This window comes from Papilio polytes, unplaced genomic scaffold (assembly GCF_000836215.1).
Source record: "Papilio polytes unplaced genomic scaffold, Ppol_1.0 DF824169.1, whole genome shotgun sequence".
NCBI classification, from domain to species: domain Eukaryota; kingdom Metazoa; phylum Arthropoda; class Insecta; order Lepidoptera; family Papilionidae; genus Papilio; species Papilio polytes.
In genome coordinates this window covers 4,695,377-4,713,966 of record NW_013525035.1, presented here as the reverse complement: position 1 = coordinate 4,713,966, position 18,590 = coordinate 4,695,377, and the positions used below count along the sequence as shown (strand labels likewise).

Sequence of the window (18,590 nt, the reverse complement as noted above, 5' to 3'; positions counted from 1 at the left end):
TCCGTGTATCATACATTAGGTCGCACCTAGCGGGGAAGCGATTACTGAACCAGTATCGCTTCCGCTAGTTCCTGTAGGAATTTAGGGCTCCGAGTTGACATATATCTTCATTAACATCGGTCAATGTACCGTCAGAATTTGTTACGTCAAAGGAAGTGACTTTCTAGTACGTGACATTTAACCCTTACTTTGTAAATTGAATTATAAAATGTATAAGTGTGCCCTTTACTGTGTTTTACTAAAGGCAAAAAATAGTGAAAAAATCAAAACAATGTTTTTATATATATTGGAGATATGCTCTCTATGTTTTCTAGCTTGAAGATATCAGTCAAAGGTAAACAGCATAATCTTACTATCTCACTAAGATTATAAATGCGAAAGTTTAGATGGATGGATGTTTGTTAGAGTTTGTAGCCTTAACGGCTGAATGGATGTCGATGAAATTTGGCATAGATGTAGAGGATAGTCTGGAAGAACACATAGGCTACTTTTTTTAATTCCACGTGGACGGAGACGCGGACGAAAGCTATTATTAAAATCGATTGTAGCCCAAAGCGATTTATAACCCCGGTAACTTTGGAACTTCATGTATCTAAGGGTTAAGTAGGCAGGAAAATCTACTAAAGAGAGTTTTTGTAAGTTTTTTCTTTTTCTAGATCTTTTAGTTTAAGAAAAAAACATCGAAATGTCAAAAAGCAGAGGATTTCGATGAAATTTGGTATGGATGTAGAGGATAGTCTGAAAGAACACATAGGCTGCTTTTGTTTTTTTTTTTTAAATCCACGCTTACGGAGTTGCGGGCGAGAGCTTTTATTGAATTGCAAAAATATTTTACGTGATTTATAGAAGACCCTAATTTTAGTTGCTAACAGGTTTTAACTCATTTTATTTCGTAAATATTTCAATGTTTTTTTTTTTAAATTTAGTGTTTTTACACAGGTGTTTTGGATATAACGATAGGTCACTAATTTCTATAAAAATGAAACAACGAAATAGTAATTAAAGTGCTTTTATATTTTCTGAGATTTTGATTTTCTTGTGTAAAATCTTGCATTTTGATCTCTTAAAATCTCTGTTGTAAAGCGTTAAGGTTCATTTCTTGCAACATCCAGATTGGTTCCTTTATGAAATCTGAAATAAATATTAGTTTAAATCAATAAGAACGTATAAAATCATTAAAACTTCCTAATTAATTACAAATTTGATTACAGCGTCATTAATTTAGTGTTTTAGTGACAGCGCCATCTATTGTATGTAAACTGTATTTCATTTTGACATCGCCAAATTTCGAAAACTGTTTTACAATTAGTGTCAGCGCCATCTATTATCTGTGAACTGTATTACAACTTGACATTGCCTGTACGATTTTACATTTAGTTAAGCGCCATCTGTTATCTGTGAACTGTATTACAATTATTGAAATCGCCACAATTCGCAAATTCTGTTACATTAAGTATAGCGCCATCTATTGTCTGTGAACTGATATATTCAGTGTCAGTGCCATCTATTGTCTATGAAGTCATACAATCAGTGTCAACGCTATCTATTGTCTGTGAACTGTTACATTTATGTTCAGCGCCATCTAGTATACATACCTATGCACGTGTCTAAGCAGCGTCCCTCTCTGAGAGTACCGGCGACCACAACGCCCGCACGCGTGTCTTCGTTCGCCATGTGTTTGCTCGTGTACAGTTAAATTGGACCGTTTTACAAACGATTTGTTGCAAATACTGAAAACAAAATATTATAAGTGGTAATTAAATTTAGTAACGCAGTCAAAATGTACTGAAATGTTGAATTGTTACTAATGAACTAGATTTGACTATTCAAAAGTCTATCATACTTATTATGATTCTAATATTATGAATGCGAATGTTTAGATGGATGGATGGATGGGTGAATGTTTGTTAGAGTTTGTAGCCTAAACGGCTGAACCGATTTCGTTGAAATTTGGCATATATGTAGAGGATCGTCTGGAAGAACATATAGGCTACTCACTTTTGTTTTTTTTTTCGAATTCCACGCGAACGGAGTCGCGGGCGACAGCTAGTAATATTATAAATGTGAAAGTTTAGATGGATGGATGTTTGTTAGAGTTTGTAGCCTAAACTGCTGAACGGATTTCGATGAAATTTGGTACAGATGTAGAGGATAGTCTGGAAGAACACATAGGGTACTTAGGTTTGTTTTTAATTTCACGGGGAAGGGGTCGCGAGCTAGTACATATATAAATGTTCGCCACCCCTGGGTCAATAAGTAAAGGGGACAAGAGAAATATAAACTTACCTGCAACCATAAGGTCTAACACCAAGATGCATTCTCTCATGTATTTTTAGGAGGCGGTGCTCTGAGAATACTTTCCCGCAAATATCGCAAAGGAATTTCGACGTTATTCCATGCTCCTTATGGTACAAAATACATTGAATGTAAAATTTAACAATGGGGAAATAAGCAGAAATAAATAGCTTCTATGTAAACTAACGTAAGTCACAATTTTAAAATTTAACATAATTTTTTTTATTCAAGAAACACTGATTTGTGTTAATTTGAAAGTAAAATAAAGAAAATGTAGATTTTGGTGAATTATTAAAAATAAAGCGTTGAAAATAAAATTAACACTTTCACTGCTGGTTGAAAACAAAAATGTATGTTAAGTTTGGATGGATGTATGGATATTACGTCATAACTACAGAATTACTAAACAAATTGAAATCAAAGATAACTTATCTATACTATTATAAATAGGGAAGATTTATGCTTTTGTATATATTTAACATACAAAAATACAAATCTTTCCTATCATATCATACTAATATTATAAACGAGCTGTTGCCCGCGACTTCGTCCGCGTGGTATTAGAAAACATACGAACTATATAAATTACAAAAAGCTACGTATCCCTCGGGAACTGGACATTTCTCTGCGATGAAGCTTATGTCATGTGTACTCCAGACTTTGTTTTATATCTGTGCCAAATTTCAATAAGATATGTTGAACCGTTGCAGAATGTTCGAGTAAACATTAAAAAACTAAATTAATGAATCCCACGGGAACCGTAACTATTCCCGGGATAAAAGGTAGTATCATACTAATATTATAAATGCGAAAGTTTAGATGGATGGATGTTTGTTAGAGTTTGTAGCTTAACAGCTGAACGGATTTCAATGAAATTTGGCATAGACGTAGAGGATAGTCTGGAAGAACAGATAGGGTACTATGTTTATTTTTATTACCACGCGGACGGAGTCGCGGGCGAAAGTTAATTAATAATATTAGTATAGATATCTCGGGCAAAATTAAACTAAATTGAAAGTCAGCAGTGAGAGTGTTATTTGTAAATTAGTTTTTTTTTTACCTTTAAATGTAAAGTAAGGGCTTTTTTAGAACTGCATGGTTTGGAACAATGAACACAGAGAAATTTCTCCGTAACTGAGGATTGTGGGTGAACTGAATGTATATGTACTTTTAAGTATCTGAAAATAAAATGTACATATAAATAAAAAATATACATAATAGCTTTCGCCCGCGACTCCGTCTGCGTAGAATTAAATAACACAAAAATGAGTACCCTATGTGTTCTTCCAGACTATCCTCTACATCTATACCAAATTTCATTGAAATCCGTTCAGCCGTTTAGGCTACCAAATGTAACAAACATCCATCTAAACTTTCACATTTATAATATTAGTATGAAGTATGATGTAAAAATGAATATGCCTGGATTTTCATATTCTTGGTTAAGTCCTACTTCTTACTAATATTATAAATGCGAAAGTTAAGATGGATGGATGTTTGTTAGAGATAGTAACCTAAACTGCTAAACCGATTTCAATGAAATTTAGTACAGATATAGAGTATAGTCTGAAAGCACACATAGGCTACTTATTTTGGTTTTTGTTTCCACGCAGACGAAGTCGCGGACGAAAGCTAGTTATATTCCTTAACTGTATGTCTTTTTATTTCATACCTATCCATATGAAAAGCGACACCACAAATATTACATTTGTAAGGTTTTTCCCCTGTATGTATATTTTGATGCTGTTCATACCAAGTCAGTACTTCAAAACCTTTACCGCATTTATCACATGTATACTGAAAAGAACACATGTTTAATACACGTACAGTTCTGGAATTCGCCAAAACAGCGAAGCGACCACAAAAAACAAAAACATTCAAGTTTTTAGGGCAATTTTTTAAGCAAATCATGGTCATCTATACTATTATAATAAAGCGTAAACACACACTTCCTTGTTGCCTAAGATGTCAGCAATCACAGCATATTTTTGAATAATTCTTTTTTTTAATAAAAAGCCCTACACTTACGTCACGCTTTAGGCTATATTTTCACGCCATTAAACTTAGATGGTATATTTTGGTTAAAAACCCTAATGTGGGAAAGAGACCATAAGTTGCTGCCAACATCAAGGAAGCAAGGTTGCCATGGATTGTCATTATGTCATGTCACTGATAATTTGACAAATGTGAACAATAGAATAAAATTTTCATAATTTTATGCGAATGAAGTCGCAGGGGAACAACTAGTAATAAAACCATTCTGCCATATTACATACAAATGTGAAGCTAACTAGCTTTCACCCCCGACTTAGTCTGCATGGAATAAAAAACAAAAACATCTATGACTTCATCAAGATCAGTTCAGAAGTTTAGGCTACGACCTCTACATAAAAATTTTTGGAATTATATCATTAGTAACTAGCTGTTGCTCCCGACTCCATCCGCGTGGAATTAAAAAAAATGAAAAGTATAACCCATGTTACTGATAAATTACCTTTCTAACAGTGAAAGTAATTGTAAAATGGCCACAGTAGTTTTTGAGTTATTTCAATACATACAAAAATACAAATCTTTCCTCTTTATAATATTATTATAGACTAGCTTTCGCTCGCGACTCCGTCCGCGTGGAATGAAAAAACAAAAGTGAGTAGCCTGTGTGTTCTTCCAGACTATGCTCTCCATCTGTACCAAATTTCATTGAAATCCGTTCGGCTGTTTAGGCTACAAACAAACATCCATCTAAACTTTCGTATTTATAATATTAGTAAGATTAGTTTTGTAAGTTTAAGATGCTTTCTTACCATATATTCTTTATTGTGTCGTCTTTCGTGTTGTTTTAAAGCACCTTTATATGCAGTACTAAAACCACATCGGAACTTGCAAGGGACTTTCACACCATCATGTACTCTCCCATGCCTCACTATTTCCGATGCTATTCTGTATGTTCTACCTGAAAATAAGAAAAAACTTTTTTTTATATAATAAAAGGGGGCAAAGGAGCTGCGAGAACACCGAAGTGGATAGCGACGCCCATGGACATCCGCAACACCAGAGGAACTACAAATAGACACCAGAGGAAATGATAGGCTCGCTTCTTGAAGGACCCTAAGTCGTATTGGTTTGGAAATATCGCCGAGGACAGACCGTTCCACAACGCGGCTGTGCGGGGCAGAAAGTTCCGCGAAAACCGCACGATTGTGGAATGCCAGCCATCGAGATGGTCAGGATGGTACCTGATGGTCTGCCGATTAAGCATTACTTAAGCATTATGATAATTATCTTCAATGTAAAAACATTAAATAAGCCTTACTAATATAATCCAGCTTTCGACCTCAAATCCATCTGCATGAAATGAATAAAACGAAAGGTCTATGTGTTCTTATAGACTATCCTCCACAATGCTAAATTTCATTAATATCCGTTCAACAGTTTGGGTTACAAACTCTAACAAACATCCATCTAAACTTTTCCATTTATAATATTAGTATTATATAGAAATGTAGATGGATGTTTGTTAGAGTTTGTAGCTTAAACAGCTGAACGGATTTCGCTGAATATCATAGACATAGAGGATAGTCTGGAAGAACACACAGACTACTGTTGTTTTTTTAAAGGAGGTACTCAATTCGTCTGTATGTTTTTTTTTTAATACATGCAGACAAAGTCTGTCAAAAGCTAGTCAAGTCATACATACCACATAATTTACATACAAAAGGTCTTTCTTGTATATGACATATCATATGTCTATTTATTTTAACTTTGCTTTCAAATATCTTGTCACATTTCTTGCATTTATATTTAATATTATTGTCTATAGTAACAATTTCATAAACAACATCTTTTTTATCTATTTCTTGTTTTTTATGTTCTATATTATAATGTTTTACTAAATCTGTTTGTGTTTGAAATGTTTTAAAACAAGTTAAACATCGATTTGGATTATTTTCTAATGTTTCTGTTGGTTTTGTTTCTTGTTTCTGAAAATAGAATGGAAAAGTTTGATTGAATTTGATTTAATTTTGCTCAAGCTTAGAACAACATAATAAACATTCTTTCCGAAACATTATGTGTTTTATCTTAATATTTTGAGTATATGAAGCTTCAATGTAGATAAACAGTGATTGAAGATTTTTTTATATGTTACCTTACCTTGTCGTTTTTATTATTTTCATTACATTTCTTAATCAAAGATAAGGAGAGATTATCTTCCAAATCTGAATTGTCTTCAATTTCACTAAATTCGGATTTAACATTAGTAACTTCAGTTTCTTTTTGTTCAATTTTAATATGAGTAGTTGTCTGTTTGTTTTCGATAACAGTCTCTTTAAAACATTTTACGTCTTGATCTAAGTTACTATCTCTTTTTAATCTGTTTAAGAGAATTTTTTGATTGCGAATTATTAGATTACGAAATGTGTAAGTATCTTCAATTTTCGTTACACATAACTTGCATATTCTTGGCTGAATTGCTATTAAAATCTGAAAACCAGATTATTTAAAAAAAAAGCTACATTAAGGTAAATGCATGAATAGTTCGGGAACTTACGTCTTTTCCGAAACATTCTGTGATTTTAACAATAATATTATTATTGTCCGATGTATTGACATCTAAACATTCTATTAGGCATATTGTACAATTACTTCCTTTATTTAAAATAGAATCCATTTATCTTTTTAAAAATTAGAATATTTCTCATCAAACTATTGTTTGTTTGTAAATAATTTTAACATAGAGTAAGAAGCAACTGTCACTGTCAGTTTCTGTTCATGTAATCATAGAGTAAACAAGATATGTCAAGATTACTGTGTGACATTTAGCATTATAAAAATCTTTTTTCGCATAATAGACGGAAATTAAAATCAATTTTGTTTTTAATAGTTTATTTAACGCTTTTTGGTTTGCCATTTCTAGTTTGCCTGAGATGGACAAGTCTTGTGTGGGTGCCGAGGCTACTGGATTGTGTGAATTTCGCTGGACATCTGGTACACTGGTATGGTCGCTCGCCAGTGTGCGTACGAATGTGCGATTTGAGAATCGATTTTTGCTAAAAATTAACATACAAAGTTTAGTTTGGTTTTGTCGATATAATTGGAATTCGTAAAATTAAAAGATAACTTACGTCAAATACTTTATCACACATAGTGCAAGGGAATATGTAGGGCCTCTTGTATCCTTCGTGTGCACTCTTTTTATGTTTCTTTACGCTCCAACTGTTATTGAATGCCTGAAAAAATTCATAATTGTGATAAAACTGCCTTGCTTAAAATAAAACCAGTTTTATTTAAAAAAAAAAAAAAAAACAGTGAATCTACGCCCGAAAGGAGCGAAACCTTATGGTTTTAAGGGTAAAAAATAATGAAAAACACTAGTCTTAGTAAAAACAATGAAAATAATTTAATAAAAAAGAGGCTTTTAGGGTTAAAAATGTTTTTTTTTTTAATACAAATCTTACGTCAATTAGATTTTGAGGTTACCTTCTCACATAAATCGCATTTATAAGGTCTTATATTGAGATGTATTCTGTTCATGTGACGTTCCAAATCACGTTTGATGCCGAATCTTTTGTCGCACTGCGTACAGGCATGTCTGAAAGAGAGAATCATATAAAACCACTGATCTGTGTAAATGGACAGGTTGTTGCTTGGACATGACATTACATCGTTCAGACTTAAACGCCATTTTAATGACATGGCCTATATTTTGAGCGGTTAAAACTTAAATCCGCCAAGGAGTGCATTTTTGTTATAAGGGAGGCGGATAAAATAATTATATTAAAGACTTCATTAGTTATAATCAACACCATTAACAACTGTAATTAACACCAAGCGGAAAACAAATAGACAAAATGTTTTACCTGTCCATTTATAGAGTTCAGTGTAAAATACTCAAAATATTACGGAAAAACGGTTATATATTGTACTCACTGTAATTCGCTAGCGTTGGCATGCCGCGATGTTAGTTTTAAATGTTGCTTTAATGTATATTTACATTTAAAACTTCTGGAAAAAAATAAAGTTTTTTAACTTTTTTTTATAACAGGCGGCAAACGAGCAAGCGGCCGCCTGAATCCGCCAAAATGGCGAAGCGACCGCTGCCTATAGACATCCGCAATTGCAGATGCGTTGCCTACCCTTATCCGACAGAGGAGACCCACATAAAGAGGATACTTCCCCTTCCTATGCATCTCCTCCACCGTCAAATCCATTTCCTCTTCCCATCCTGTCCTTATAAGAAAAGGATAGCAAAGAGAAAGGGACTTAAATTAGGCCTCCGGCACCACACTCATCAGACGAAACACGGAATTGCTTCCATTTCACGCCTGTCTTCTAGATGACATTTAAATGTCAGATTTTAAGACTTTTACTATTAGGCCGTGTGTAGAAATAAAAAGTAAGTATCCTATCCTTCCTCTATCCTCTACATCTATGACATTCATTGAGATCCTTTCAGATTAGGCTACAAACTAACATCCATCTAAACTTTCGCATTTATAATATTAGTAAGATAAGACATAGTTCAGTTTAGAATAGTGTTAAATCATAGACGGTATGAAAATTAAAAAATTAAAAAAAAAACATTTTAAGAAAAAGTAGCTGTTCGCGTGCGGATTCATCCACGTTAAATTGTAAAAAAAATATTTTATTGTTTACATTTGTCAAATTATCAATAGCAAATGTCAAAATGACATGACATGACAAACCTTAGCAATCTTTCTTTCTTGATGTTTGTAGCAACTTATGGTCTCTTTCCTACATTAGGGTTTTTATCCAAAATATTTACCCCCTAAGTATAATGGCGTGAAAATATATAGCCTAAAGCATGACGTAAGTGTAGGGCTTTTTATTAAAAAAAAGAATTAATAAAAAATATGCTATAATTGCTGACATCTTAGGCAACAAAGAAATGTGTGTTTACGCTTTATTATAATAGTATAGATTCTCACAAACTTAACCTAATTTACATTTCTTTTTTACACACTAAACACAAACTAAAATAAACACAAAAACAGTAAGTATGATTATGTGTTTCTAAGTGTAATTACTTACTTATCACATTCAACACAATAGAATCTTTTCTCCGAGGAATGTTTCAAATTATGAGCCTTTAGTTGGGACGGAGTTAGAAAACCTTTCCCACATTCCTTGCATATTATTGTCTTCTTCAATACTTTTGGAGGAAGTATATTTGGATGTCTCCTGTATGGAAAAACTAGATTAAAAAAAAAAAGTTATCCTATCTTTCTACATCATTGGACAAGTTTTTTTTTGTATTTTATGTTGGATCTTCTTAAAAGTGTTACTATTATACTAACGTTAATTAAAAAAAAATACACAAAAAACGCAACTGACTAAATATAATACATGAAAATAGTAAAAAAATTGAAAAAATATTTTAAAATGGAAAAAATGTCATGGCGAGTGAAATTTGAACGCAATTTTTTTATTTCTTTAGTTTAACACTCTAGGGATAAAAACGAATCAAATGACACCGTCATTCTTCAAAATCGGTGCAATAGTATCGAATTTACACATTCTAGCTGTTGCTCGCAACTTCATCTGCGTGGAATTAAAAAATAGTAAAAAATATAGCCAATAGTAACATAGGCTATATTTTTTACTATTTTTTACACTGATAACGTAGCTTTTTAACGGAACAATTTTTTTTGAAATTGAATCAGTTGTTTATGTTTTTTTTTGTAAGACATACAAAAATCCAAAAATACAAATCTTTGCTATTTATATTAGTATAGACAAACACAAATACATAGAAACTTAGTTACACATGCAAAAAAAAATTACCCTATTTGTCAGTCGAGTAAAAAATGTTTATTTCTGTATATTTACTTACAATTGTATATGATTTCTGAGTCCATCTTTATTAGCGTAGGTTTTCATGCAATGCGCGCAAGTCACGCGTCTGTTTCTAAGACAATTGGCGGAATGCTTTCTTAAATTATACCGATCGCTGTAAAAAAACATTTAACGTAGACTTCAAACTTACGCTGAAACATGTAAAAAACCGTACTAGGAAGTTTGGCTGTATAAAAATCTTACTAATATTATAAATGCGAAAGTTTAGATGGTTGGATGGATGTTTGTTAGAGTTTGTAGCCTAAAAGTTTGAATGGATATTTGGCACAGATGTAGAGGATAGTCTGGAACACATAGGCTATTTACTTTTTTAATAATTTCTACAGACGGAGTCACGAAATCTAGTAACTATATATTTAAGACTAGCTGTTGCTCGCGACTGCATCCGCATGAAGTTGAAAAAAATATTAAAATATAGCCTTTGTTAATCAGTGATAATATAGCTTTTTAATGGTGCTAGTATTTTCAGAAAAAAAAAACGGTTCAGTAGTTTTTGAGTTATTTCAATACATAAATACAAATCTTTTATCATTATTAGAAGTAGAGATTTATTATTAAAGACTAGTTTTCGCCCGCGACTCCGTCCGCGTGGACTTAAAAAAAACAAAAGTGAGTAGCCTATGTTCTACGAGACTATTTTCTACATCTATGCCTTTCATCGATCCGTTCAGTCGTTTAAGCTACAAACTCTAACAAACATCCATCTAAACTTTCGCATTTATAATATTAGTAAGATAATCTTACTAATCTTATTAATTTTATAAATGCGAAAGTTTAGATGGATGAATGTTTTTTAGCGTTTGTAGCCTAAACACCTGAACGGTTTTCCATGAAATTTGGCACAGATATAAAACAAAGCCTGGAGTACACATGAGATAAGCTACATCCCAGAATGTCCGGTTCCACAATGTCCGGTTCCCGAGGGATACGTAGCTATTTGTAATTTATATAGTTCGTATGTTTTCTAATACCACGCGGATAAAGTCGCGGGCAACTCGTTCATTATAAAAATAAACTCACGTGAATGTTTTAGGACAGGTTTTGCATGTGTAGAGTACAGCGACTTTACTATGATGTGAATTATAATGGTCCCTCATACTTGTTTTCTGTATAACACCGCATATTAAACATTTATACCGACTGAAATAAGGTATAACACATATACATGGACAAAATAAACATTTATTCAACTCAAACATATTGCAATGCAATAAATATACTTAGTACTTAGGAGCGTCGGTAGCTCAGTGGTTTAAGCACTTGACTTGTAATCTACAGGTCTTTGGGTTCGAATCCCGCTGTAATTTTCATTTCCGAATTTTCATATGTACATAATTTACCCGACATTCTTACGGTGAAGGAAGACATGGTGATGCAACCTGCACATATCGGAGAAGAAATTCAAAGATATGTGTGAAGTCAACCAACCCGCAGTACAGCGTGGTTGACTATGGCCTAATCACCTTAATTTAGGGTAGGCTCCGAGCCCCTCGGTGGGGATATATATGAAATATACTTGAAAAGAAATACATACGAGAAATAAAATAATTTAAAAAACAAGAAAAATCAGAGGAAAAAATCCCAGATATCTAAATATGCGTTGCGTGATGCAGAACTGGTAGGGGTAATACAGTAGAACCTCGATAACATAAAAACTTCTATAACTTCAAAAAATATGTTCCCTTCCCATCAGAGCCCAAAACCTCTACAACATAGACCTTTGATAACTTAAAACCTCTATAACTAAAGTATTTTGTGTTTTCCTTGGATTATTTCACATCACAATAAAATCAGTTTTTTTTTAAAGATGTTTCAATATTGGGTCCAGGAACTGAAAATTCTATATGGAGGCCATTTTTTTTAGATATTCTACGAGTTTTAGCGTAATTTGTATGTCTATTGTTTAAGGTTTTGATTGGTATACTTGATCTAGATTCCTAATAACTTGCGTAACTTATTAATACTTTGTTTTTATACTTACATTTGATGTAATTTTATATGTCTGAATAATTTATCTTCAGTATCCATTCGTTGTTTACATATATTGCATACATAATCACCGTTATCCTAAAAAAAATACAAAAAAATATTTTGTAATTTTTTTTTTGTAATTTTTTTTTTTTGTAAAAAACATATACCGAAAAATTTAAAATTATACAATCATAGGTTTCCATTTTCGAAAAACATAAAAAAACACCATTTTTTTTTAATTGACAAAAAATTTTTTAGCACAACTTAACAGTGGAAACCTAAGCTTATATTTTTCCAAAAAATATATACCTTACTATGTAATTCCATATGTTTATGATAAGTAGCTTTATACGCGAAACCTTTTACACAATCCGTACATTTATATGCACAATTGATATATGTTTCTTCATTGGTCTTAATATATCTCTCTTGCATTAATTCTTCTATGTTAATATAAAACTTTTGAATTGTCGTTCTTTCTACAAAAAAAAAAGAACAAAGATATCAGTAAGTGTTAAGATGCGCACGGGACGCGACAAATGGCAAGACCAAAGAGTTTAAAAAAAATACGGAAGAGAAAAAATACGGAGAAAATAAATACGGAGTTATGACTCCGCCAGTGTTTTTTTACGTTACGGCATACCGTAAACAAACATAAAAAAAATAAAAAAAACAAACATACAGACGAATTGAGTACCTCCTTTTGGAAAGTCAGTCAAAATATAGAGGAGGCATTGACATTTTACTTGAAAAATTTTTCAAATTTTCCTCAAAACCTACATCAAGAGTACACACACTTCTTTGTTGCCTAAGATGTCAGCAATTACAACATATTTTTTAATAATACCTCTTTTAATAAAAAGCCCTACATTTACGTCATGCTTTAGGCTATATATTTTCACGCCATTAAACTTAGGGGGTAAATATTTTGAATAAAAACCCAATGTGGGAAAGAGACCATAAGTTGCTGCCAACATCAAGAAAGAAAGATTGCTAAGGTTTGTCATGTCATGTCATTTTGACTTTTGCAGTTGATAATTTGACAAATGTGAACAATAACATGAAATTTTTATAATTTTATGCGGATGAAGTCGCATGGGAACAGCTAGTGTTTTATAACAAAAGATGGATATTATTACAATTTCGTCAAATGTGTTATAACATGTCAATACAAACACGAGGTAGTACCTTTCAAAGAAGTTACCGGTAACAATTTTCAATATGTAGTCTATGCATTTTTTAAATAACTTTGTGCAAGGCAAATCGTCCACATTTAGGTTAAGGGGCAACTTAATTCGCGGTTACACTTGGCGGAAGTTGATCACACTATGCCAGTCCAGTTATGAACGCTACAGATAACCTTTACTGGAATGCAAACCGCTTGAATATATGTAAATAAATCACATTTAAATATCATACCAATAGATTTATTTTTCAGTTTCGTTAAATGTTCCTTTGTTTCCAATTCTTGTAATAAATCCATAGCATTTATAGTACTCCCATTGTCAAGTTCACAATTTATCTCCTCAAAGTTTCCGTTAGTAACTGAAAAATGTTAAAAAATATTTTTTTTTATTTCTTCTGAAACAACTGGAATAGGTAAATCATCATTTTATTTAGGGAAACAAACTTAATAGCTATTTTTTTTTACATATTTAAAATGAATTATTACTTCATCATCCTCCTTACTCCGGTAGAGTCGGCACAACAGGCTTTTGTCCTCCACATAAGTCTATCATACGTCATCTCAGTCATCACTCCCTAGATCATGTCACCTTTCACGCAATCCATCTCTTTCTATGTCTACCTCTACCGATGTACCCTTCCACACTTATAATTAATGTTCTCCTTGTAACATGCGATTCATCCCTCCTCATAACATGCCCATACCATGCTAACCTTTTACTCTTTCCCTTCTCAACTGGGGCTACTCTCAAACTTCCTCTAATATACTCATTTCGTATCTTAAAAGTGGAAGCAATTCCGCGTACATCTGATGAGTGCGGTGCCAGAGGCCTAATTTTAGTCCCTTTCCCTTTCCACCCTTTTCTTAAAAGGAATTAATGGGAAGGAAAAGTGGATTTGACAGTGGAGACGCATAGGAAAGGGAAAAGTGGATTTGACAGTGGAGACGCATAGGAAGGGGAAAAAGTCCTCTTTATGTGCGTCTCCTCCGTCAATGAAGGGTAGGCAACGCTGCAAATGCGGATGTTTATGGGCATCTGTTACTTGTTACCAAAAAAAAAAACATACAGACGAATTGAGTACCTCCTTCTTTTGGGAAGTTGGTCAAAAATGTTTATAAACACTCTCAGTAGAGACAAGGGCAAGTTGATTTTAAAACAGTAAAACCAACATACCTACTTTGGCTTCTCTTTTTCTACCTTTCTTAGTTACTCTTTTCTTTTTAATATTCTCCTTTGGTATTTTAATCTGAACATCACTTTCACTTTCAGTGTTAACATCTGGTAGTTCATTTTTAACAATTACTTGTACATCTGAAAAGTTTTCACACTAAATTAATTGCTAACTTACTAATATTATAAATATAAATGTTTAGATGGATGGATATTAGAGTTTGTAGCCTAAACTGCTGAAAGCCATGAAATTTGGCACAGATGGATAGTCTGGAAGAATACAAAGGTTACTTTTTTAATTCCACGCGGATGTAGTCACAGGCGAAAGTTAGCAAACATATAAAATACAAAATCAAATAGTCACAAAGTACATCTATAGCCTGTCCATTTAAATAGATCAGTGTTCAATTTATTATTTAATCTATACTATCATAATAAAGCGTAAACACACACTTTGTTGCCTTAGATGTCAGCAATTACAGCATATTTTTGAATAATTCTTTTTTTAATAAAAAGCCCTAAACTTACGTCACGTTTTAGGCTATACATTTTCACGCTATTAAACTTAGGGGGGTTAATATTTTGGAAAAAACCCCTAATGTGGGAAAGAGACCGTAAGTCGCTGCCAACATCAAGGAAGCAAGATTGCTAAGGTTTGTCATGTCATGTCATTTTGACATTTGCTATTGAAAATGTAAATAATGAAATAAAATTTCATAATTTCATGCAGATGAAGCCGCATGGGAACAGCTAGTTTTATTATATTTACCTATCAAATCATTGTCCCGCAAATCTTCATATTCAAATTTCATTTCATCCTTAATATCCTTTTTATAAACACCATGTTTATATACAGAAATTGTAGGTTCCGTTTGTTCATCGCCAGATAATTCAATAGTATCTAAAAACACTATATCAAAGTATGGTTCTACCATAACATTAATAGTTTGTTCTGAAAACTGTAAAAAGAAGATTTACATAAACATATTATTTAATGCAAATAACTGAAAAATTTTAATAAAAAAAACAATATGAAAATACTTAAACTCTAAATTATATAAAAAACCTTTTTAAGCAAAGGTTTTAATTTTGTTTCTGCTTAACCATCACTTAGGTATTTGTATTTTCTCTATATATTAAAAACTAGTTTTAGCCCACAACTCCATTCTCGTGAAATTAAAAAAAAAGCAAAAGTGAATAGCCTTTGTGTTCTTCCAGGCTATCCTCTACATCAACATATACTTCATTACAATCTGTTCAGCCTTTTAGGCTACAAACTCTAACATCCATCCATCTAAACTATCGCATTTTTAATATTAGTATGAAAGTATGATTATAGAAACTGAATATAATAAGGAACTTTGATGTTTAACATTGGAAGTTTAACATTTTTTTAAATACATTTTTGTCATTATTAACTTAATTTTAAGATTCAAATACTACTATAGACTATTAAAATATATATACAGATAATACTGTTGGAGTTTTTATATGTTTGTATACTGGCAGGCAACACTGTACACACAGAGGATGGTTTTTAATATTAGAATAATATATTTTAAATTATAAAGAATTGTATATTTGATGTTTTATATTAGACTTCACATCTCGACACATACCAAGAAACATAGTAGGACTTATAGAATACTTATAAAATATGGTTTTGATATTATAAATATAATGATGATTAACTAGATGAAGAAAATATTTCAATAGCCCCACACCTCCAGAGCCCCGGACGGAGAAAAGTAACCGTCCAATAAATACTTGTATACTTACATTATGTAAATTAACTAATAATTGATTACTTAGAATTTTCTCTATAACACATTCAGCATTCTGTACTAGTTTTTTGCACATAAAACATAGAGGGAGATCATCAACCTGTAATAAAATATTTTGTCTCATAAACAATGAGTCTTTTAAAAACATACAGTTGTCTCTCTTCCTACAAAGGGCGTGAGAAGGATGCTAATACATTTGCAGTGAAAATGAATAATATTTTGTCAAATACAGTCAGCCATATAAATATACATTTACAAAACTTTAAAACCTTGTATGAATGTTCGGTTTCAAAAATGTATAGCATAAATTAGTTGGCAGATAATGGTTTTATATAGGCATGAAACATATATAAGTTTCAGAAATGTTAAAAATGTATATACAAGGCTTAGAGGTGTCCTCTAAGCAATTATACTTTATTGTTACTATACATGATGTAAAATTATTTTTAAATTACACTCACCTTTAATATTATTTTCAAATGTTCACTCTGTAGTTTGTAATTTTCATTCCTATTATCGTTCTTGCTCAAACAATTCACACAGAAAGATGTTTTCATTTCTTCTTTAATTAAATCCATTGTAAAGACAAAATAAGATCAATTTTTTCCTGAATCATGTAACGCCATGTTTTTTTGCACTAAGTGTATCTTACTTTTTAAAAATGTGACATCTTACGTTGGCCAAGAGTGTACTTTGAAATACAGATTATATTTGAGTACATTTTTATAATTCTGGCGCGCGGGCAGTGTGTATTTAAACTTTTACTTCTGGAATCACTTATTTAGTGCTTGCAAACATAAATACTATGTTCCAATAGTTTTCACATTGCGAGTTTTCTCTTGTGGTAGCCAATGAAATGTTTTATTGTAAAGAAATTGATGAAAATAAGGTTTCCAGGGTGCACAATCTCAGTACATTTAACTTGGAAATCCGAAGATAAAATACTGCAATATAACGGAGCACCTTAAATCTATTTTGATAATAAAAAACAGACTAATTTTGTTTTTAGTAGTATTATATTTGTTATATATGCCAACGCGCAGTAACAGATGGCTGTTTTACCAATAAAAAATTACTAGTTCAATTAATATACGATAGATGCCGCTATTTAGTAGCTCTTCTTGTAGTGTTTTTTTTTTGTGTATTTGTTGAATGAAACCTTTTTTCAACTCTGATTTACTTCTTTTTAATTGTCACTTGTAATTCGATGTCAGTTCAATAAGTAAAATGTCTATTACATTTATTTATCGTTAAAGTACTCTGTATTATCGTTTAATTGAAAATACTCAACAGTATTTAGGTAGGTGCAGTCCTGATTGTAAAGAAAGAGGAGGTATGTCTGTTTCTATGTCTACTTACTTCAGAACATACTTTTATATAACACTGTCTCTATCCAGCAGTAAGACGTCTCCTCTCGTATAATGAGAATTTAATTTATAGCTATAGTCCACATCTATGGCCTTGTGCCTCTGAACATTGCCGGACTACTTAAGTATTTGTTTGTAGTGTTTTGTCTTTAACATGTATTTGGTTCTTTCAGAACCATATTTACAGCAGTAAAGCAAAAGTAGTAAATTGTTACACTAATCTCTCTTAGACTTTTTTGTACATTAAAGCATGCTTTTAATGAGTGCAATAATACTAAATAAGATGTAACCAGTAAGAAGGTGGGAATATTTTATTTGGGCCATTAGTCTCAGATTTTAATAGTTAGTGCCATATGGTATTACGGTTTTAGTCACTAGCCTTATTATTTTTTGTTAAAATAAAAGATTATTATTTTAAGGTATGCATCAAGTACTACAACTTGTACAACTGATGTCACTGATGTTTATGTATGATTTCTCATCTCAATACGTACCGCGTAACACCGTAGGATATATGAAATATGAGATTGTATAAAATGTGATTGTTGATACTTATAATATACTTGTTAACTATGTGAAGACAGTGTTTCAATAGCCCTACACCTCCAGAGCTCGGGACAGCAGAAAGTAACCATCCAACAGTATCCTTTGTTGTTACTTCCTAATTGGTATAATGCACTATTTGGGTGGATATATAAATCTTTTCATAATGGTTAGATATTTATAACAGATATAATATAGGTGTATAAATATCTAAATATCTATATTTCATAACACAGATATTTAGATATTTATATAACCTATATTATTATTTTAAATAACGCTCGTTTGTCCCATTTCATTAAAAAAAAATAAAAACAAAACAAGAAAGAAAGAAAGTTGTAAACTATGAAATACAGATGGCGCTTTTCTTCGTGTTACCCAATTTTAGGCCGAAGATTGGT

General features: G+C 32.0%; 2 protein-coding genes and 1 long non-coding RNA gene across 4 annotated transcripts; 1 reads left to right on the top strand and 2 right to left on the bottom strand.

Moving 5' to 3' along the window:
• Positions 1-1,057: 1,057 nt before the first annotated feature.
• On the bottom strand, positions 1,058-6,111 carry LOC106111325 (endothelial zinc finger protein induced by tumor necrosis factor alpha-like). Its single transcript, XM_013293352.1, has 7 exons — positions 5,990-6,111; positions 5,097-5,245; positions 3,968-4,092; positions 3,356-3,473; positions 2,287-2,402; positions 1,596-1,730; positions 1,058-1,131 (listed from the first exon to the last, which is right to left on the bottom strand). The coding sequence occupies exons 1-7, from the start codon at positions 6,033-6,035 to the stop codon at positions 1,086-1,088; spliced, it is 735 nt and encodes a 244-aa protein (XP_013148806.1). The 5' UTR covers positions 6,036-6,111; the 3' UTR covers positions 1,058-1,085.
• Positions 6,112-7,137: 1,026 nt separating this feature from the next.
• LOC106111453 (gastrula zinc finger protein XlCGF26.1-like) lies at positions 7,138-17,167 on the bottom strand. 2 transcript variants are annotated; one of them, XM_013293562.1, is made up of 14 exons: positions 16,741-17,167; positions 16,275-16,379; positions 15,265-15,454; positions 14,499-14,636; positions 13,558-13,683; positions 12,448-12,617; positions 12,149-12,234; positions 11,188-11,307; positions 10,145-10,261; positions 9,343-9,492; positions 8,221-8,295; positions 7,771-7,882; positions 7,416-7,520; positions 7,138-7,340 (listed from the first exon to the last, which is right to left on the bottom strand). In XM_013293562.1, the coding sequence occupies exons 1-14, from the start codon at positions 16,855-16,857 to the stop codon at positions 7,176-7,178; spliced, it is 1,776 nt and encodes a 591-aa protein (XP_013149016.1). In that variant the 5' UTR covers positions 16,858-17,167; the 3' UTR covers positions 7,138-7,175. The 2 variants fall into 2 exon arrangements, with proteins under 2 accessions (XP_013149016.1, XP_013149017.1); XM_013293563.1 differs by lacking the exon at positions 7,138-7,340 and having other exon boundaries at positions 7,430-7,520; positions 7,749-7,882.
• LOC106111454 lies at positions 17,159-18,225 on the top strand. Its single transcript, XR_001226174.1, has 2 exons — positions 17,159-17,612; positions 18,066-18,225. It is a non-coding gene; the product is annotated as an uncharacterized LOC106111454 (long non-coding RNA).
• Positions 18,226-18,590: the final 365 nt, after the last annotated feature.